General features: G+C 37.6%; 1 protein-coding gene across 1 annotated transcript in view; it reads left to right on the forward strand.

Annotated features, from left to right (window-relative positions):
- The first annotated feature begins 396 nt into the window (after window positions 1-396).
- Window positions 397-15,098, forward strand: part of bdh1 (3-hydroxybutyrate dehydrogenase, type 1) — a 30,617-nt gene continuing 15,915 nt past the window's right edge. The window contains exons 1-2 of the mRNA XM_039760729.1: window positions 397-694; window positions 10,301-10,411. Of these exons, the coding sequence (XP_039616663.1) occupies window positions 479-694; window positions 10,301-10,411 (327 nt within the window). The 5' untranslated portion in view covers window positions 397-478. The remainder of the gene's footprint in view (window positions 695-10,300; window positions 10,412-15,098) is intronic.

Raw genomic sequence — 15,098 nt, forward strand, 5'->3', positions numbered from 1 at the left:
AAAAAGTTAAATTGATACTCACGTGTTTAAACAGTAAATAATACCGTTGTGGTTTATTTGATTAAGATGCTTTTTTTGGTAATTTATCATATTCACTGATGTCCTAAATAGTCTTACTCAAACTGAATGCAAATAAAAAAACTGAAACTGTGACAAACAACAAACAAACCTGAACTTTGGCCTATTTGTTTTTTGATACAACTGTCTCTATAAAAACTGAACCGGTGGATGTTTGTGGCATCCATCGAATATTGTGTTAAAGCACGTGCTCACATGCACGCTCAGTGGGCGTTTTTACACTGCGCAATTGTACACATCTCCTTGAAGCTTATTGCCTAGCTAAGACACGCTAGCCAATCAGCTGCTTTGGCTGCGCATAACCTGCCTCAGCCCGAGGGCGCCCCAGTTCAGTACTCCAAAATTTGCTCCAGTGTAGGCTGGAGTTTCATAGTCTGTGACGCAAAAGCGATCTGTGACAATGTCTAACCGTGTCTCTGCAAAGAAAATGGCATTACTTGTGCTGTTTTCTTTGCTTCTGACATTGGTTTTGGGACTCTGGCTGCCAGAAGCCTTGATTTTTTGCGCAAAGCTTTGCGGCTTCAGCGGTTCTTCGGTGACACACGGCATTGTCTTGGTTTATTTGGTGTTTGTGCTATGTGTGGCGGTTCCAGCGCTGCCAAGGGGATCTGTAAAAGTGAGTAAACTTTACTCAGTTCTTGTTGCGCACCCCTTTTTGATGAATTATGTCGGTTATTGTGAGAAAAAGCGGCGGATTTTCGAAGCCGTTTTCTTTATTCCATGTGAGCATGTTTACTTTTTCAAGGAGTCTTTAAGTGGGATTGTGCGGTGATGCTTACTTACCTACTATTTAAATTTAGGCAGCCGTCAACCCCAAAGACATGTGTTTTTGTGCATGGATACAGACAATCCTAGATTTCTTTTTGTATATTTTCATGGTATTTTTATTTAACTGGGTATTTGTAATTTCTTAATTGGGACACAAGATACTTGGTGGCCGTTGAATGCTGGTTCTGCTTTTTACTTTACATGTTTCCTGAAGAAGGGGCCTGAGTTGCATCGAAAGCTTGTACATTGTAATCTTTTTAGTTAGCCAATAAAAGGTATCGTTTTGCTTGACTTCTCATTACATCCGGCTAGCAAGGACAGTGATGGGCAAAGAATGTGAGCGTAGCGGAGGCCCTGCTGACGAAACCGTGGGCTGTGCATTTCACTGTGCACCTGGCTTGAGGCGAGCCCGCCACTCACGTGCACACCCAACCACAACAAAACGCAGTCCTTATTTTAAAGAAGCCGATTCATCACTGCATCTTTACTTCTTGCTTAATGGGTAGTTGCGGCATTGCGTGGGGTTACATCGCAGTGTGCCACATGTGTGGGCAGAGGCGCCGTTTATATCGTTTTTACATGTTTTCTTGTGCAAGTGCTTCCGTTTCGTACGTTTCATGCCTGAACATGTAAAAAAAATACAGCGGAAGCCGTCTTATAATATTAATACATGACGGAGAAGCAACAAAAAGAACCATTGGAGAACCATTGCCGAATTCTGTAACGTGTTAATCAAAAGGGACGGACTTGACATCCTAAATCGAATTATGTGTTTGGGGTTTTCCCCTATTGTACTGGCAGCAGCAGTTCTGCTCTTGGAGTATTAGCTACTTAGACGCACTGTGCTCGTTTAGTGTACTTGAAATGTCAACGTGTTGTGTGAGCAATACCTGCTATATAGTATTAAAATATACGAACTACTTCTCGTGAAAGCAGTCAAGAGTACGACTTTATTATAGGCTTTCGTATTAACGTGTTGTGTGTGTGTTGGACACTGTTCTGTCAATTGTTCGATCAGTAAATTTTAAGCTCTCTATATAATCCTTGTAATTAAGTGATCGGTGCAGTTTAATTACTTGCTACTCTTTATCTTCCTCTTTGTTCCTTTATTAGGAGAAGCTAAAATTAAAAGTTTGACTCGTATTACCCAACATTATTTATTCGTCTGGATAATTGGTTAAACTTAAAGGAGCAAAGGTTGGATAAAATGTGATTTAGGCGGAAAGGTCACGTTTAGTAGTTTGTAAGATATACTCGGTGAAATCGCTGAGAAGTTTAATCATACTAAAGTAAGATAAACTCGGATATATCGACAGAGGGCCTTGCAAGAGAACTTTATTTTTAGTCCAATTTTATTTTGTATTGACCAGGCACATCAGAAGGTGTTTTATAAAGGGAAACAGGGAAAATTTACAGTACATGGACACCTAGTTTGTTTTGTTTCAAGAATCCTGGGGATCGATCTGTTCATAACATAATTCTTTTTTTTGTAAAAACTTGATTGCTATGTATGGATTGTAATAAAATTAATAAAAAAAAAAAAATAAAAAAAAATCCAGGGCTTGAAGTGTGTATGGAATTAAAGATAAACTCATAGTACATCTGAATATTCATTAAACTGAGAATACAAATGTAGGTGTACCTTACTTAAAGTTCAGGAAAAACAGAGTTTTTACTGAATATGCTTACTGATGGAATTTCATGGGTAGACTGACATTGCATTCCAGACAGTAGTAGCCACAAAATAACTGAACAGTGACAAAGAGTTCTATAGTTCTAACTTGGGTGGGTGACAAGGTTATTGTTAAAGTTAATCATGTCTAGTTACATAGGGTTGTGTAAGAAATGAGACTGAATCATTTGCATTTTAAAATTAACAAGAAGCAAGTGTAGTTAAACCAGCTGAGGTGTTTGTTGGGTTTCGTCAATGCCAGAACGTGGACAGCAGTATTTTGAACATGGTGAAACCCCTTAGCAATTGGAACAGAAAGCCAAATGAAGGGTTAATCCAGCTCAGCAGTTACAACAAACTATACAGGATATTTTTAAATTGGAGGGAAGCAACTGACAGCTGCTTAGATTATTTTTCTATATATGTGTGTGTGAGAGAGAACTTTGAATGCTGTCAAGTATGAGTTTACTGTCCAGAGTTTCCTTGTTACTAGTTTGTTAGATTTATCTTTTCACAATCCTAAATCAACTTTTACTAAAAAAAACCTGACAGTTGTACAAAGTTCAGTATAAGTGATGGTATTTATTTTAACACAACAGTGCTGGTTACAAGATGGGAACAAACTCTGGACATGGTGCCAGTTTGTTGTTGGACATACAGTGCTGCCAGTTAACACTAGTTTTGTGTAAAGTATAAACTGAGATTTTTGTCTTTACTCTTTTCTCTTTCTCCTTTAATTCTGAATTATGGGAGTTTTATAGTTTATATGCATCTCTTACGTGTCACACAAGTATTAATACAGGTTTGCATGGCCCCATAAAGTGATAGTTTTCAAGGGGGTGGTACTAATGAAGAGAAGGAATCACATTGCATTACAATTGCAGTCAAAATATAGAACCTTTTTATTGAACAAATTTTTCAACTTAAACTATAATTTTGACAACATATTTTCAACAATCCAAGGAGGCATTTAGACTTAGTAAAATATCCAGAGGTCCTTGTCAAACGTTGTATTGCATTGAACATGTCTTAGAAAAGGAATTAATAGTAAATATTTTTTGTAAACCAACTACACTTTCTGTTAACAATCTGTGTCCAGTGACGCATTAAAGTGACTTTTTAAACAACTTTACCATCATTAAACTGCATAATATTTAAATTAATAAATAATAACAGTAAAATAAATAACAGTGCAACTTCCAGTAATAATACTATTACTTCAAGACTTCAAGCCCAGGTGCATTACACAGTATTCACCAAATAAAATAAATTAAAACAAGTGCAACTTGGTGATGACAGCTTTACCAACTGAATCATCATTTAGGCAAATTGCATTAATATGGACCTTGCTTCAAGCTAAACTGTATACATAAATAATAAAACTGCAACTTGTATTTATAATGCTATTTGTGGTATCGCCCTACAGAATTGTATTAGGGCCACGGTGAACAAAAAAAAATACGGACACGAAAGAAGAAAAAAAAAATATATGTCGAGAATAAAGTTGACATGTTGATTTTATTCTCGACATTTCCACTTTATTCTCATAGTTTATTTTATAATTAAAGTAGAATGTCGTAAACTAAACTTCATCCTAAAATCAATGTTTAATTTACTAGATTTTCTCAAACCCCGTCATAAATTAATTTAGCACATTAAATGCTTTGTGTTGTGTTCCCTGGCCCAGATGTTAATCACTATGCACTTCTTAAACTGACTTCCTCTACACTAAGAGGAGGCGCAGGCAGCGATCACCGCACATAATACATTCACTTCATGATATTCCTGCTCTCTGAAAATTTAGAATGCTAAGATATATATACTTGATATAATTTTCAGGATGAAATACATTAAAGCAGGTATTAAACATGCTCGGTAGTGCTGCTCCCTTGCAGTAAGGGGTCCCCAGGTGTACGTTCAGTGGAGAGAACTTAATGGCAGGTGTGACGAGGCTCCAAAAAACTGGATGTATGAATGGGTGTCGCACTGGTTTAACTTAAATATTGTGTAAATGTTGGATTCGTGATCTGGTGGTCGGAGACACGAACACAGAATTCAATGGATGTTCTTCTAAGCGGGCTTTCTTTATTGCATGCGTGTTGTCTCTGTCTGATGTACCAAACCTCCACACCACCATGCCCTAGGGCTGTGCGATATGACCAAAATCTTATATCCCGATATTTCATTTCATATCCCGATATCACGATATAGTACATTTTCTTTGTATTCAGTGAATAGTTTATATAATCACCACTCCTTTTTTTCATTTAAATTAAAAAAATCAAACATGAGAAGTACTCAACTTGTAATTATTTCTGTTCTTTTATTTAGAACATTTGAGCAAATGTTTGACTTAGAATGTAAACATAAAATGTTAATGTATCAAATATAAAACACTTTTCAAAAACAAATTAATAAAGGCCCAATATAAAATACTGCTATATAAAATGCCTGACATAAACAAAATGTGAACTGTAGCAGCAATAACTCTCACAACATATATTAAATATAAAAGGATCAAAGCACTAACAACTAAACTATATAAGGCCAATAAACCCTTTAAACAAAATAAATACAAGTCTAACATTAACTGTCAAAACCAAATGTAAACATTGTACTTCAAACTGTAGCAGCAATAAGGCTTACAACAAAATATATTAAATATATAATATTAAATATAATATTTTATAGGCTACATTCTAGTAAAATGTTAATTTGCACATCGTAGTGTGGCAAATCTCCGTTAATGAGTTACAGCTGATCGCCCGCGTGGGACTGGACGGCGCTAGCGTGTTGATGCCGTCCAGCCCCAAGCACGGGCGATCGCGTAACTCGTTAACGGAGATTTCGTGTTAATGCAGTTGTGGCGTAAGCGTAATTTTAACAAGATTAACGCTGACAGCAAGCGCTGCAGGAAAATTATGCCTTAAGCAAATTGTTTTGGTAGCAATTAATCTTCCAAGCTTTTAACATGCTCGTTTAAATAGTACCTTTACAACTGTAATATCCTACGTGGCCTGCCTCTCAGTTGTAAACTCTCTGCATGCTCGCTCACATGCTTTTTGCGGAGGTGGTAGAAGAGGTTTGTCGTGTTGGAGTCTGGGGTAGCGATCGGTTTGCAGCATAATTTGCACAGTAACGTTTTCTGGTCCGTGTTAGACTCTTCAAATCCAAACCATCTCCATACTACAGAGGTAGCCCCTCGTTTAGGAACAAGGTCCTTCTGTGTGGAGCTACCTGGTGTTGCCTCGTCTTCATCAGCCATGCTAGTGTGTCTGCATCCACGTGGTGGCCATCAAAACAATGAAAAAAATATTGCCGTAAACAGTTTATTTTGCGACACCACGAAACAAACTATAGCGTAATGTGCAGCGACAGACGTTTTCATATTGTCATCTGATATATATCGTTATATCGAACAGCCCTACCATGCCCCCACATGATTAATACATGCTGTAATGCATTTCATCATGAAAATTACATTAAATATTTATCTTAGCATTCTAAATGTTTAGGGAGCAGGAATATCGTGAAATTAATGTATTCTGTTTGCTGCCTGCGCCTCCTCTTAGTGCAAGAGGAAGTCAGTTTAAGAAGTACGTAGCGAACACTTAACACAAAGCATTTAATGTGCTACATAACTTATGACGGGGTTTGAGAAAATCTAGTAAATTAAATATTCATTTTAAGATGAAGATTAGTTTACGATGTTCTACTTTAATGACAAATTATGAGAGTAAAGTCAAGTAGAAATGTCAAGAATAAAGTCAACATATTGTCATACTATTACACAGTGCCCAGGTACATTACACAGTATTGAAAGAAAAAAAATAAAACAAGTACAACTTGGCTTGCAGTATTATCCAGTAGTATAGAAACAGTAGTCACAGATTTGAACGTAATGGTCCACATCCGACCTTTTAAAACCAAAGTATCTCCAGGCAATGGATGTGACTCCTTTTTTTCGGCAAAAGTTCTTCTGTGTCATCATGTTTAGCTTTATCGTCTGCTACAGCTTCAGTTTCGGAATGTTCTCTGTCCGTTTTCACCCCGCAATACCTCCACTACCGCATTTACATACGTTATGTACGTGTTTAGCGGTGTAGCAGAGAAAAAGGGCCCCCACGCAATACCTCCATTAACGCATGTACTCAGTTGCATGTGTTTGTAGCGGTGTAGCAGTGAAAAAGGTCCCCCCCTTAAACAGTTTCCCGCTGCACCACGTTCTGAACGTTGTTTAGGCAATTTAAACCGGTGTTGCGGTATAAGAAAAATCCATATCATAACAAAAATAAAAATGGTTTTCAGTATAAACCGGTATATTGCCCAGCACTAGTCTAAAGCTACGAATAATATGGCCAAGGGGAAGCATATAAATACAGAAGAGAAGAGGACCGAGGACAGAATCCTGAGGAACTCCTTGTGTGACTGGCGCTGAGCTGGATCTGCTGTTGCCAAGACTTACAAACTCTTGCCTATCAGTCAGATAGGACTTGAACCACTGGAGGGCAGTGCCAGAGATACCCAGCATGTTCTCCATTCTGGACAGTAGAATGTCATGTCTGACAGTGTCAAATGCTGCACTGAGATCTAACAGAATTAATATGCTGGTTTGCCCAGAGTCCGTTGTCATAAGCAAATCATTGATTACCTGTAGCAGAGCAGTTTCAGAGTTGTGCTGCGCCCTGAAACCAGACTGAAAGGGTTCAATCAAATTATTAGAAGTTAAGTAGTTGGTGAGTTGGGAAGCTACAACATGCTTAAGAACCTTTGACAGCAAAGGTAAGTGGGGAATAGGCCGAAAATTGTTAAGATTGTCAGCATCAAGGCCAGACTTTTTTAACATTGGGGTTACAGAAGCGATTTTAAAAGTGAGCGGCACAGAGCCAGTGTCAAGGGATGAGTTTATTATTGTTGTAATAGTCGGGATTATGGCATGAAGGCAGGATTTAAGTAGTGTGCTGGGGATGGGGTCCAGTACACAAGTAGTCAGCCTCATCTTACAAAGCAGGACATTAACAAAAGCAGATGTGACTGGTGAGAACTTTGAGAAGGAGCTGGATGGAGTGGGAAACAAGGAAAGATATAAACAGATGATATATTTATGTTGAATGATTTAGATCTTTAATTTTGTTATGGAAAACGTGGAGGAATTTCTTACAGACTTCAGTAGAAGGGGTAGTTGGTCCAGATGCGGGTTCGAGTAGTTTATAAACTACAGAGAACAAAACCCTTGGGTTGTCATGGCCACTTTCTATTATTCTGCCATAATGGGTGTTCCTGGAAGCAGTTAGTGCTTCTTTGTAAGCTCTTTGGTGGTCAGAGAAGGCCTGGATGTGCACGGTGAGGCCAGAATTACGTGACATTCTCTCTAGGCATCGGCCAGTTGCTTTCATAGATCATAGCTCTGAATTATACCATGGAGCTGAATGCTTAAAGGAAACCTCCTTATGTTTTAAGGGAGCTGTTTTATTGTGTGCTGAATGAAAGGCTGAGTTATAGTGGTCAACAAGACTATCTAGTGTTGATGGCATAGGTGAAGACAGTAAAATAACAGAAATAGATCCAGAAAGAACAGAGGGACAGATATTTTTAAGGTTTCTGTAAGAAATGTGTTGTTTACAGGTAAGAGGAAGGAGAGATAATGAGACAGTGAAAGTACTGCTTTATGGTCCGAGTGTCCAAAATCAGTGCTGTAAATGTTGGCAACAGATAGTCCAGAAGTACAGATCAGATCCAATATATGACCACCAGAGTGGGTGGGAAAATCAACATGTTGTGTCAAGTCAAAACAGTCCAGTAAGGATAAGAATTCATTTCTCAGTTTAGATGTGGGGATGTCAATATGGATGTTGAAAGCACCAAGAAGGATGACTCTCTGGAAAAAGAAACTTAAGTGGGTTAATAGTTCAGTCAGATCAGATAAGAAGGATGCATTGTATTTTGGAGGACGATAAAGAACAATGAGTGAGACAGGACCTGATTCCGTTATTAGTTTAAGACACAGACACTCAAAAGACAATGGACAATCAATTAGGATTATTTTGATGTGTAAATCCACTCTGACAATTACTGCAAATCAACCATCTTGTCTTGAGCTACGTGGCTTTGTGAGGAAAGTGTAACCAGGAGGTGTCGCATCCGTGAGAGACGTAAATTCATTTGTTTTTTGCCAAGTTTCCATTAAACACAGTATATCAAGTTTGGTGTCAATGATGAATTCTGATGGGACTAATGCTTTGCCATTAAGAGATCTCGACTTAAACAATGCAATATTAGTTAATCAGGCTTCTTTTTGCACAGAGCCATGACCGGAGTTTATTTTCACATACTGTAAATTTGGCACACTGACACTTTTATTTCCAGGGCCATGAGTAGGATGGCGTATTCCTGAGCAAATGCCGCCAGTGGTCTTTTCATTCGCAACACAGTGGTTGTGGCGGCAAACCTGACCCGCGATATACATATTTCAGGCGCCGCAAAATACCGGTGTCTTTTAGGATATTCCAGTTAACCAATTGCTCTGGACAAACTGTTTAATATGAAGGGGTTTGTCACAAGAGTATTTTAGCATGATACTGAGCAATATATATCTGATAGCAGTGGAGAAGCAGCACAGCGGAGCCGGTGGGACAGGCGGGTGCGGTAGCATAGATGAGCGGCAATAGCAAAGCAGCAGAAAGCATAGCAGGAAGAGGTAGCAGAATTTGGAGGCTCCAACATACAGCCATAAACAAGTAACGCTGGGTATTACAGGCGTGATCACCCCAGAGCCACAAGCCAGATGGGTGTGAACATCAGATCAGTTCTTAGTCATAAAGCACAATACAATGAATTGAGAGCAGACCAGCATAGCAAATATAATCAAGGAGACAGATCATCCCAGGTTCTTAGATCGCCAGGTACAAAGAAATGTTTGTAGGTCTCGTCCCGTGATCCACAGATTCAGTTGTTCCCAGTCTAAGTAAAGACCTTAAAATTTGTACAAAAATAAACCAAATCCATACAATTCGAGTCAGCTGCATCCACGAACTATATGTACAATAAAGAAAATAAAACAAGCGTAAGAAAGTGCAGGATTAAGGCATATTTTGCGAAAAGTGTTGTTAACAGGGGGGAGCGGCAACAGCATATAATACTAAATTAAGAATAAGAAAAAAGGAAATGCTGAAGATGATTTTTTTTTTTTTTTTAGAATGTCTTTGTAACACTAATGCTTGATAAAAAGCATGAATTAAAAAAAAAAAACTACAAACTTTTTTTGAAAAGAGTACTATGGGCTAAGATATCTAAATGGGATTAGAGCACAGCGGGTGGCCGCTGGCCAGGACCCACAGAGATGAATTATAAGATGCATAATATTTAAAGTTTATAGGTCATACAAATATATACTGTAGGTATAGAATACTTATTTTAGTGAAAGTATGCAAATTGTTTTACAGCATATTAAATAAAAAGTAAGTCATCTGATTCCTTTTATTTAGGAAATTGTTTTTAATTTGTTAATTAATCTATTTCATTATGACTTGTATGTGAAAGAGAGACAGACAGGTTTTGAGCTGCATATGGGGAAAATGAAAATTCCAGTGTAATTCTATATACCATAATTAGTAAATTCAAACTTTGCATGTATTATTAGTATGAGTAAACTTATTTAATAAATAAAAGTTGCCTGGTGTGCACTATGAAAATAATACAGCTTCAAGTGTGTTTAATTAGCACCTATTTCCCACCTTCTGAGCAGAAGATTAGAAAACTTGTTTTTCTTTTCTCCTTGAGCAGATTGAAGGAAAATCTGTATTCATCACAGGTTGTGACAGTGGATTTGGATTGGATTTGGCAAAGTACCTACATACATTGGGATTTACGGTATTTGCAGGTTGCCTTCTGAAGGTAAGTTTCAAGAAATCGAGTCAGTAGTATTGTATAAGTAAATATCCCCATACAAAAATACTTTCAGTGTAATTACTCTGCTTACATTACTTTTTATTTTTGAAATGTGAGCAGACACACTATTGACTGTTCTTTAGTCTTTGGGTCTATAAAAAGTGAAAACCTGAAACATTTAGAAAAAGTACTTTCTGATATTCAAAATTTTTAAAAACTTCAGTTTAGCATTTAAAAGCACTAGTTTTAAAAAAAAAAAATTAGGTATGGCTCATTGCGCTGTATTTGAGAAACATGCAGCTTTCTGCTTAGTATTCTTTTGCAATTGCTATCTACATTTAAATTAGGACTTTTTAGTGCTGTATGTCATTATTAAATAATATAGATATATCGCTTTTCAAATAGCTAAGCATCTATTAGATGGAATAGTAACATTTGAATATTAAATTTTGCTGTAAAGTAGTTTATTTGGAAGTTCTGTTTAGAACCCTGTAAAATGGATTGCTAGAATAGCCACATGAATTAGCCAGTTGCCAGATTTTGGTGTATAAGGTTATTCATTGGTCTTTTTTCAATGCAAGTCACTGAAGCATAAAACTAATAGTGCATTATTTAGTCTTGAACTAAAGTAACCCTGATTTACCATGTAGATTATCAAGCACTCTTTCTAGGGAATCTTTTCTGAATCCCGGTATCATCCTGTTTCTGCTTATTTGAGCAGACTTCCTGCAAACCGAGTTTACTGTGTAACCATATATAATAAAGAAAACATAAGTCCTTTTCTGACATGATGCTAAATAAACAATTGTAATTTTGAGTTACCATATTAAAAAAATAGTTTAATTTGTTCAATGTTTCTGGATTGTCATCTTGTTTAAAGTGTTGCATCCCATTAGTGAGCTTTTGTGTCAGTCTTTTAAAGGGCAAGGTATGCAATGTCAGCACTATCACATGACTTAAAAAAAGAGATTTCAGTAACTGGAGGTTATGGTAATTATGTAGGAATATAATCTGTACATTTGAAAGCATAGTTAAGTCTTGAAAACTATTTGAAGCAGCTTCACATATACTGCATGGGGAGAGTAGTAACCACTGTGCTTGTTGCTTAATAAATGTTACTTTAGATGTTTTCAGAAGAGTACAGCTGTGGAGCCGACCCGGACACAGACAGGCGGACATGTTATTCATCACCACCACACGTTTATTATTTACAACTGTTTACAAAGTTAGGTGTCACTCAGACACAGAATAAAGTGCACAAACCCCAAACACACAGTCCTGGCCACTCAATGCCTTTTCTTTGGGCCGCCTCCACAATCTCTGCTCCTGCCTCGTCCTTCTTCCACCCGACTCCAGCCCTGAATGAAGGGAGACGGCCCCTTTTATAGTCTCCCGGATGAGCTCCAGGTGATTCCCGGCATTCCCCTCTTGGCCACGCCCCAGCATGGCGGAAGTGCCGGCTCTTCTCCTGGTAGCTCTCCGGGTGTCCTTATAAATCTTCCCCCCAGCACTTCCTGGTGTGGCGGAAGTGCTGAGGTCACAGGTCCCCAAGGCATTGGGCGCCTCCTGGCGGTGACCACGGGCCCCTACAGGGTGGGGCTTCCATGCCCTCAACCCTTGGCCCCCAAAGCAACCAGGAAGGCGGCCCTCACGTGATCCAGACCCACATCCGGTCCCTCATGGCGTCCTTGCCGGGTCGTTGCCCCTGGCATCCCTGATACAGCATAAAAGCAAGTGCCACAAGTTTATGAAAAGCAAGTAATATAGTTGGGAATCATGGGCTGGAATTTAGTTTTATAAGCCAGTAAGAGATATTTGAATGTAATTTTTTATCTCTGGCAGTAAATGAGCTTTATTGAGTTTGCTCAGTGGTTATTTGTTATGGCATTTGACCCAGCTGAAGACTCTGATAATAAATTCTTGAAACTGTGGCAATTGATAGTATTTTGCGAAGGAAGAGTATTAACAACCGAAGAAACCAATTCTATCTAGAACACTGAATGAGAGCATGCAAATGATACAAAATAAATGAAAAGAAAACAAATATCCCAATACCAAACATCATTAATCAAGAACCTGGGAGTACTACACTATCTTGATCATTATTATTTTACTTGCAGGATCGTTGTTTACTGAATATGAATGTGATTAACTGGATAGAATATAAGCAATATCTTTCTTAAGTAATAGAAAGGGAGACAACTAGTGAAATTAACTTGTTTTCCCATCACTGACTACAAAGCACAATGTTTGATGGAAAGCTTGAGTAAAAATGGACTAATGATGACAAAAAACAGCTGACCCTTCCTAAGGAAAATGTGAACAGAATGCAGTAAGTATCTTTCCTCATTTAAAATGTTTACTCTTTAATGCGAGGAGCATTAAAAAGAAAATGCACAAACTAGAGGCAACAGTATTAATTTGGGGCTATGATACTGTAGGAATTACGGAGTCATGGCTATATGAAAGTGATGAAGGGGAATGTAATGAGTAGCTATACATGCTTCAGGAAAGACAGACAAGGATGGAAAGGAGGTGTTGCACTATGTATTAAAAATAATATTCAGACCCAGAAATTCAATGTGAAAGAATGGAACACATCAATATCACTGTGGGTGAAACTAGCAAGGAACAAAACCAGAAATATCAAAGTTGGAGGTTAAAACTGGCCTCTAAATTCTGATATTTTGTACAATAGCATATTACTTAATCAAATAAGATGTGCAAAAAAGAGCACATATTGATAATGTGTGATTAACTTTGTAAAAATAGATAAGGAAGTCCCTATTGTAAATACAAAAGAATAAATGGAAGTGGCTTTTGCGATGCTCTTTGACCTTTCACTTAGGACTAGCAGGAACAAGAAGCCTAGATGAAAGAACCAAGTACCAATGAGTCCAGAAACATCAGTGGGTTTGTGAAAAACTGATGTTATTGCACCACAATTAAAAAAAAAAAAATGATGTACAGACAGATCAGTGACAAAAGCAAACAAAAGGCTTTAACCATTCCAAAGGCTTCCGTACTCTCTTCATGCATCAAAATGAGAGAGAGTCTTTTCACCTCCGTCCTCAAATAAATTAAATGCATTTTGATTTTAGTCCAACCATTCCAGATGTGTATTGCCCACTATTATATGCTTTGCCATTTCATGTGAGCAAATTAACAACAGCATCTCCATTACATCTGTATTCCTTATTAAATTATTAAACTAAGGCTTCTATGTGTGCCTCTACAGCCTCACTTGCAGATACAGATTCACTCGGATGCATACCATATATTGTGCATGGCTGAACTGCTGTGCATGCTATCATACTGCACACCTTCATCGGCTGGAACTCCTGGTCTTTGGTGTAACACACACACGTGCGTGACTTGGGAGAGCTGTTTGATCAAGCGGGATGAGGTTGTGATGCGTCCATTAACAAACTCAGTTTGATGGCCCCTCAAACTGAGACACAAATGCAGCCATTGCATCCTACTCTTACAGACACTGGATACACTTGCAGCAGATACCAGCGCTGGCCCATGCAAACTTAAGAAAAACTCAAAATGATCCTGGTAAGTTCAGAACAAACAAAAAAAAAGGTTTTATCAGTAACACACTTGTTACTGTGAACTCTGTCTTATAAGAAAACATTTTTGAGGCTTGACTAGTGAAGCATTTCTAGATACTTTAAGCAACAGTGATCACAGTATGGTAAGATTTTAGATTTGAGGAAGGATCCTCTAAAAAAGATTTAGTGGTTTATATTGACACATTTTCATTGTCTGAGTAATATAAAAAAATAAAAATGCTAATTTTTATTTATATTGTAAAAACTGAATATAAATCAAGGATGTTGTGATCAGACTTTAAAATTAACTTCAGAGACAGCATCTAGAGTATTGTGTGCAATTCTAGTCACCACACTACAAGAAAGACATAGTAGCATTTTAAACATTGCAGAGGAGATGCATTAAAAGACGTAAGAACATTTCCTACTGTGAAAGGCTCAGAGAAATAAACCCTTTTAGTCTCAAGCAGAGGGTACTATGCAGGGATATAATCCATGTCATCAAACTCTTCAAAGGCACTGATTGACAGATCCAGCAGAATTCTTTCAGCTGAACAGCAAACCACATACTCAGGGATACCAGTGGAGATATAGCGGGTTGGATAATGGATGGATGGCATCAAGGAAAAATGTAATGAGGACTGAAATCAGGAAGGGCATCTTTATGCTATGTTAGAGTTCTGGGAATCTGGAACAAACTACAAAGACATTTAATTGAAGCAGAAAATTTAACAACCTTTAAGAATCATGTGGATAACGTATTGGGACATTTTAGATAATAGTTAAACAAGCTTGATGGATCTGAATGTTCTTCTCTTTTATTAAATTTCTTATGTTCTCTGTTCTAGGAAAAAATCGGGAAAGATAAGCTGTGCCATTTGTCAATCATTGCAAAATGAAACCACAATTGGTGGAATGGTAAAATAAATACTAACAAAACGCACTGATAATTGGATTTGTACATTTGATACAAGGGCAGGATAATTGTAAAAGTAAAAAAAATGTTGATCTAGATAAGAAATACAAATCACCCTATACATTCAAGTGAGTTTAAACAATAAGCTGAAATGAATAATGGAGCAAAACATACCAGAAATAAGTAATATAAGAAAGTGGAATATGTCATTATAATTTAT

Source organism: Polypterus senegalus, chromosome 1 (assembly GCF_016835505.1).
Source record: "Polypterus senegalus isolate Bchr_013 chromosome 1, ASM1683550v1, whole genome shotgun sequence".
Lineage (NCBI taxonomy): Eukaryota > Metazoa > Chordata > Cladistia > Polypteriformes > Polypteridae > Polypterus > Polypterus senegalus.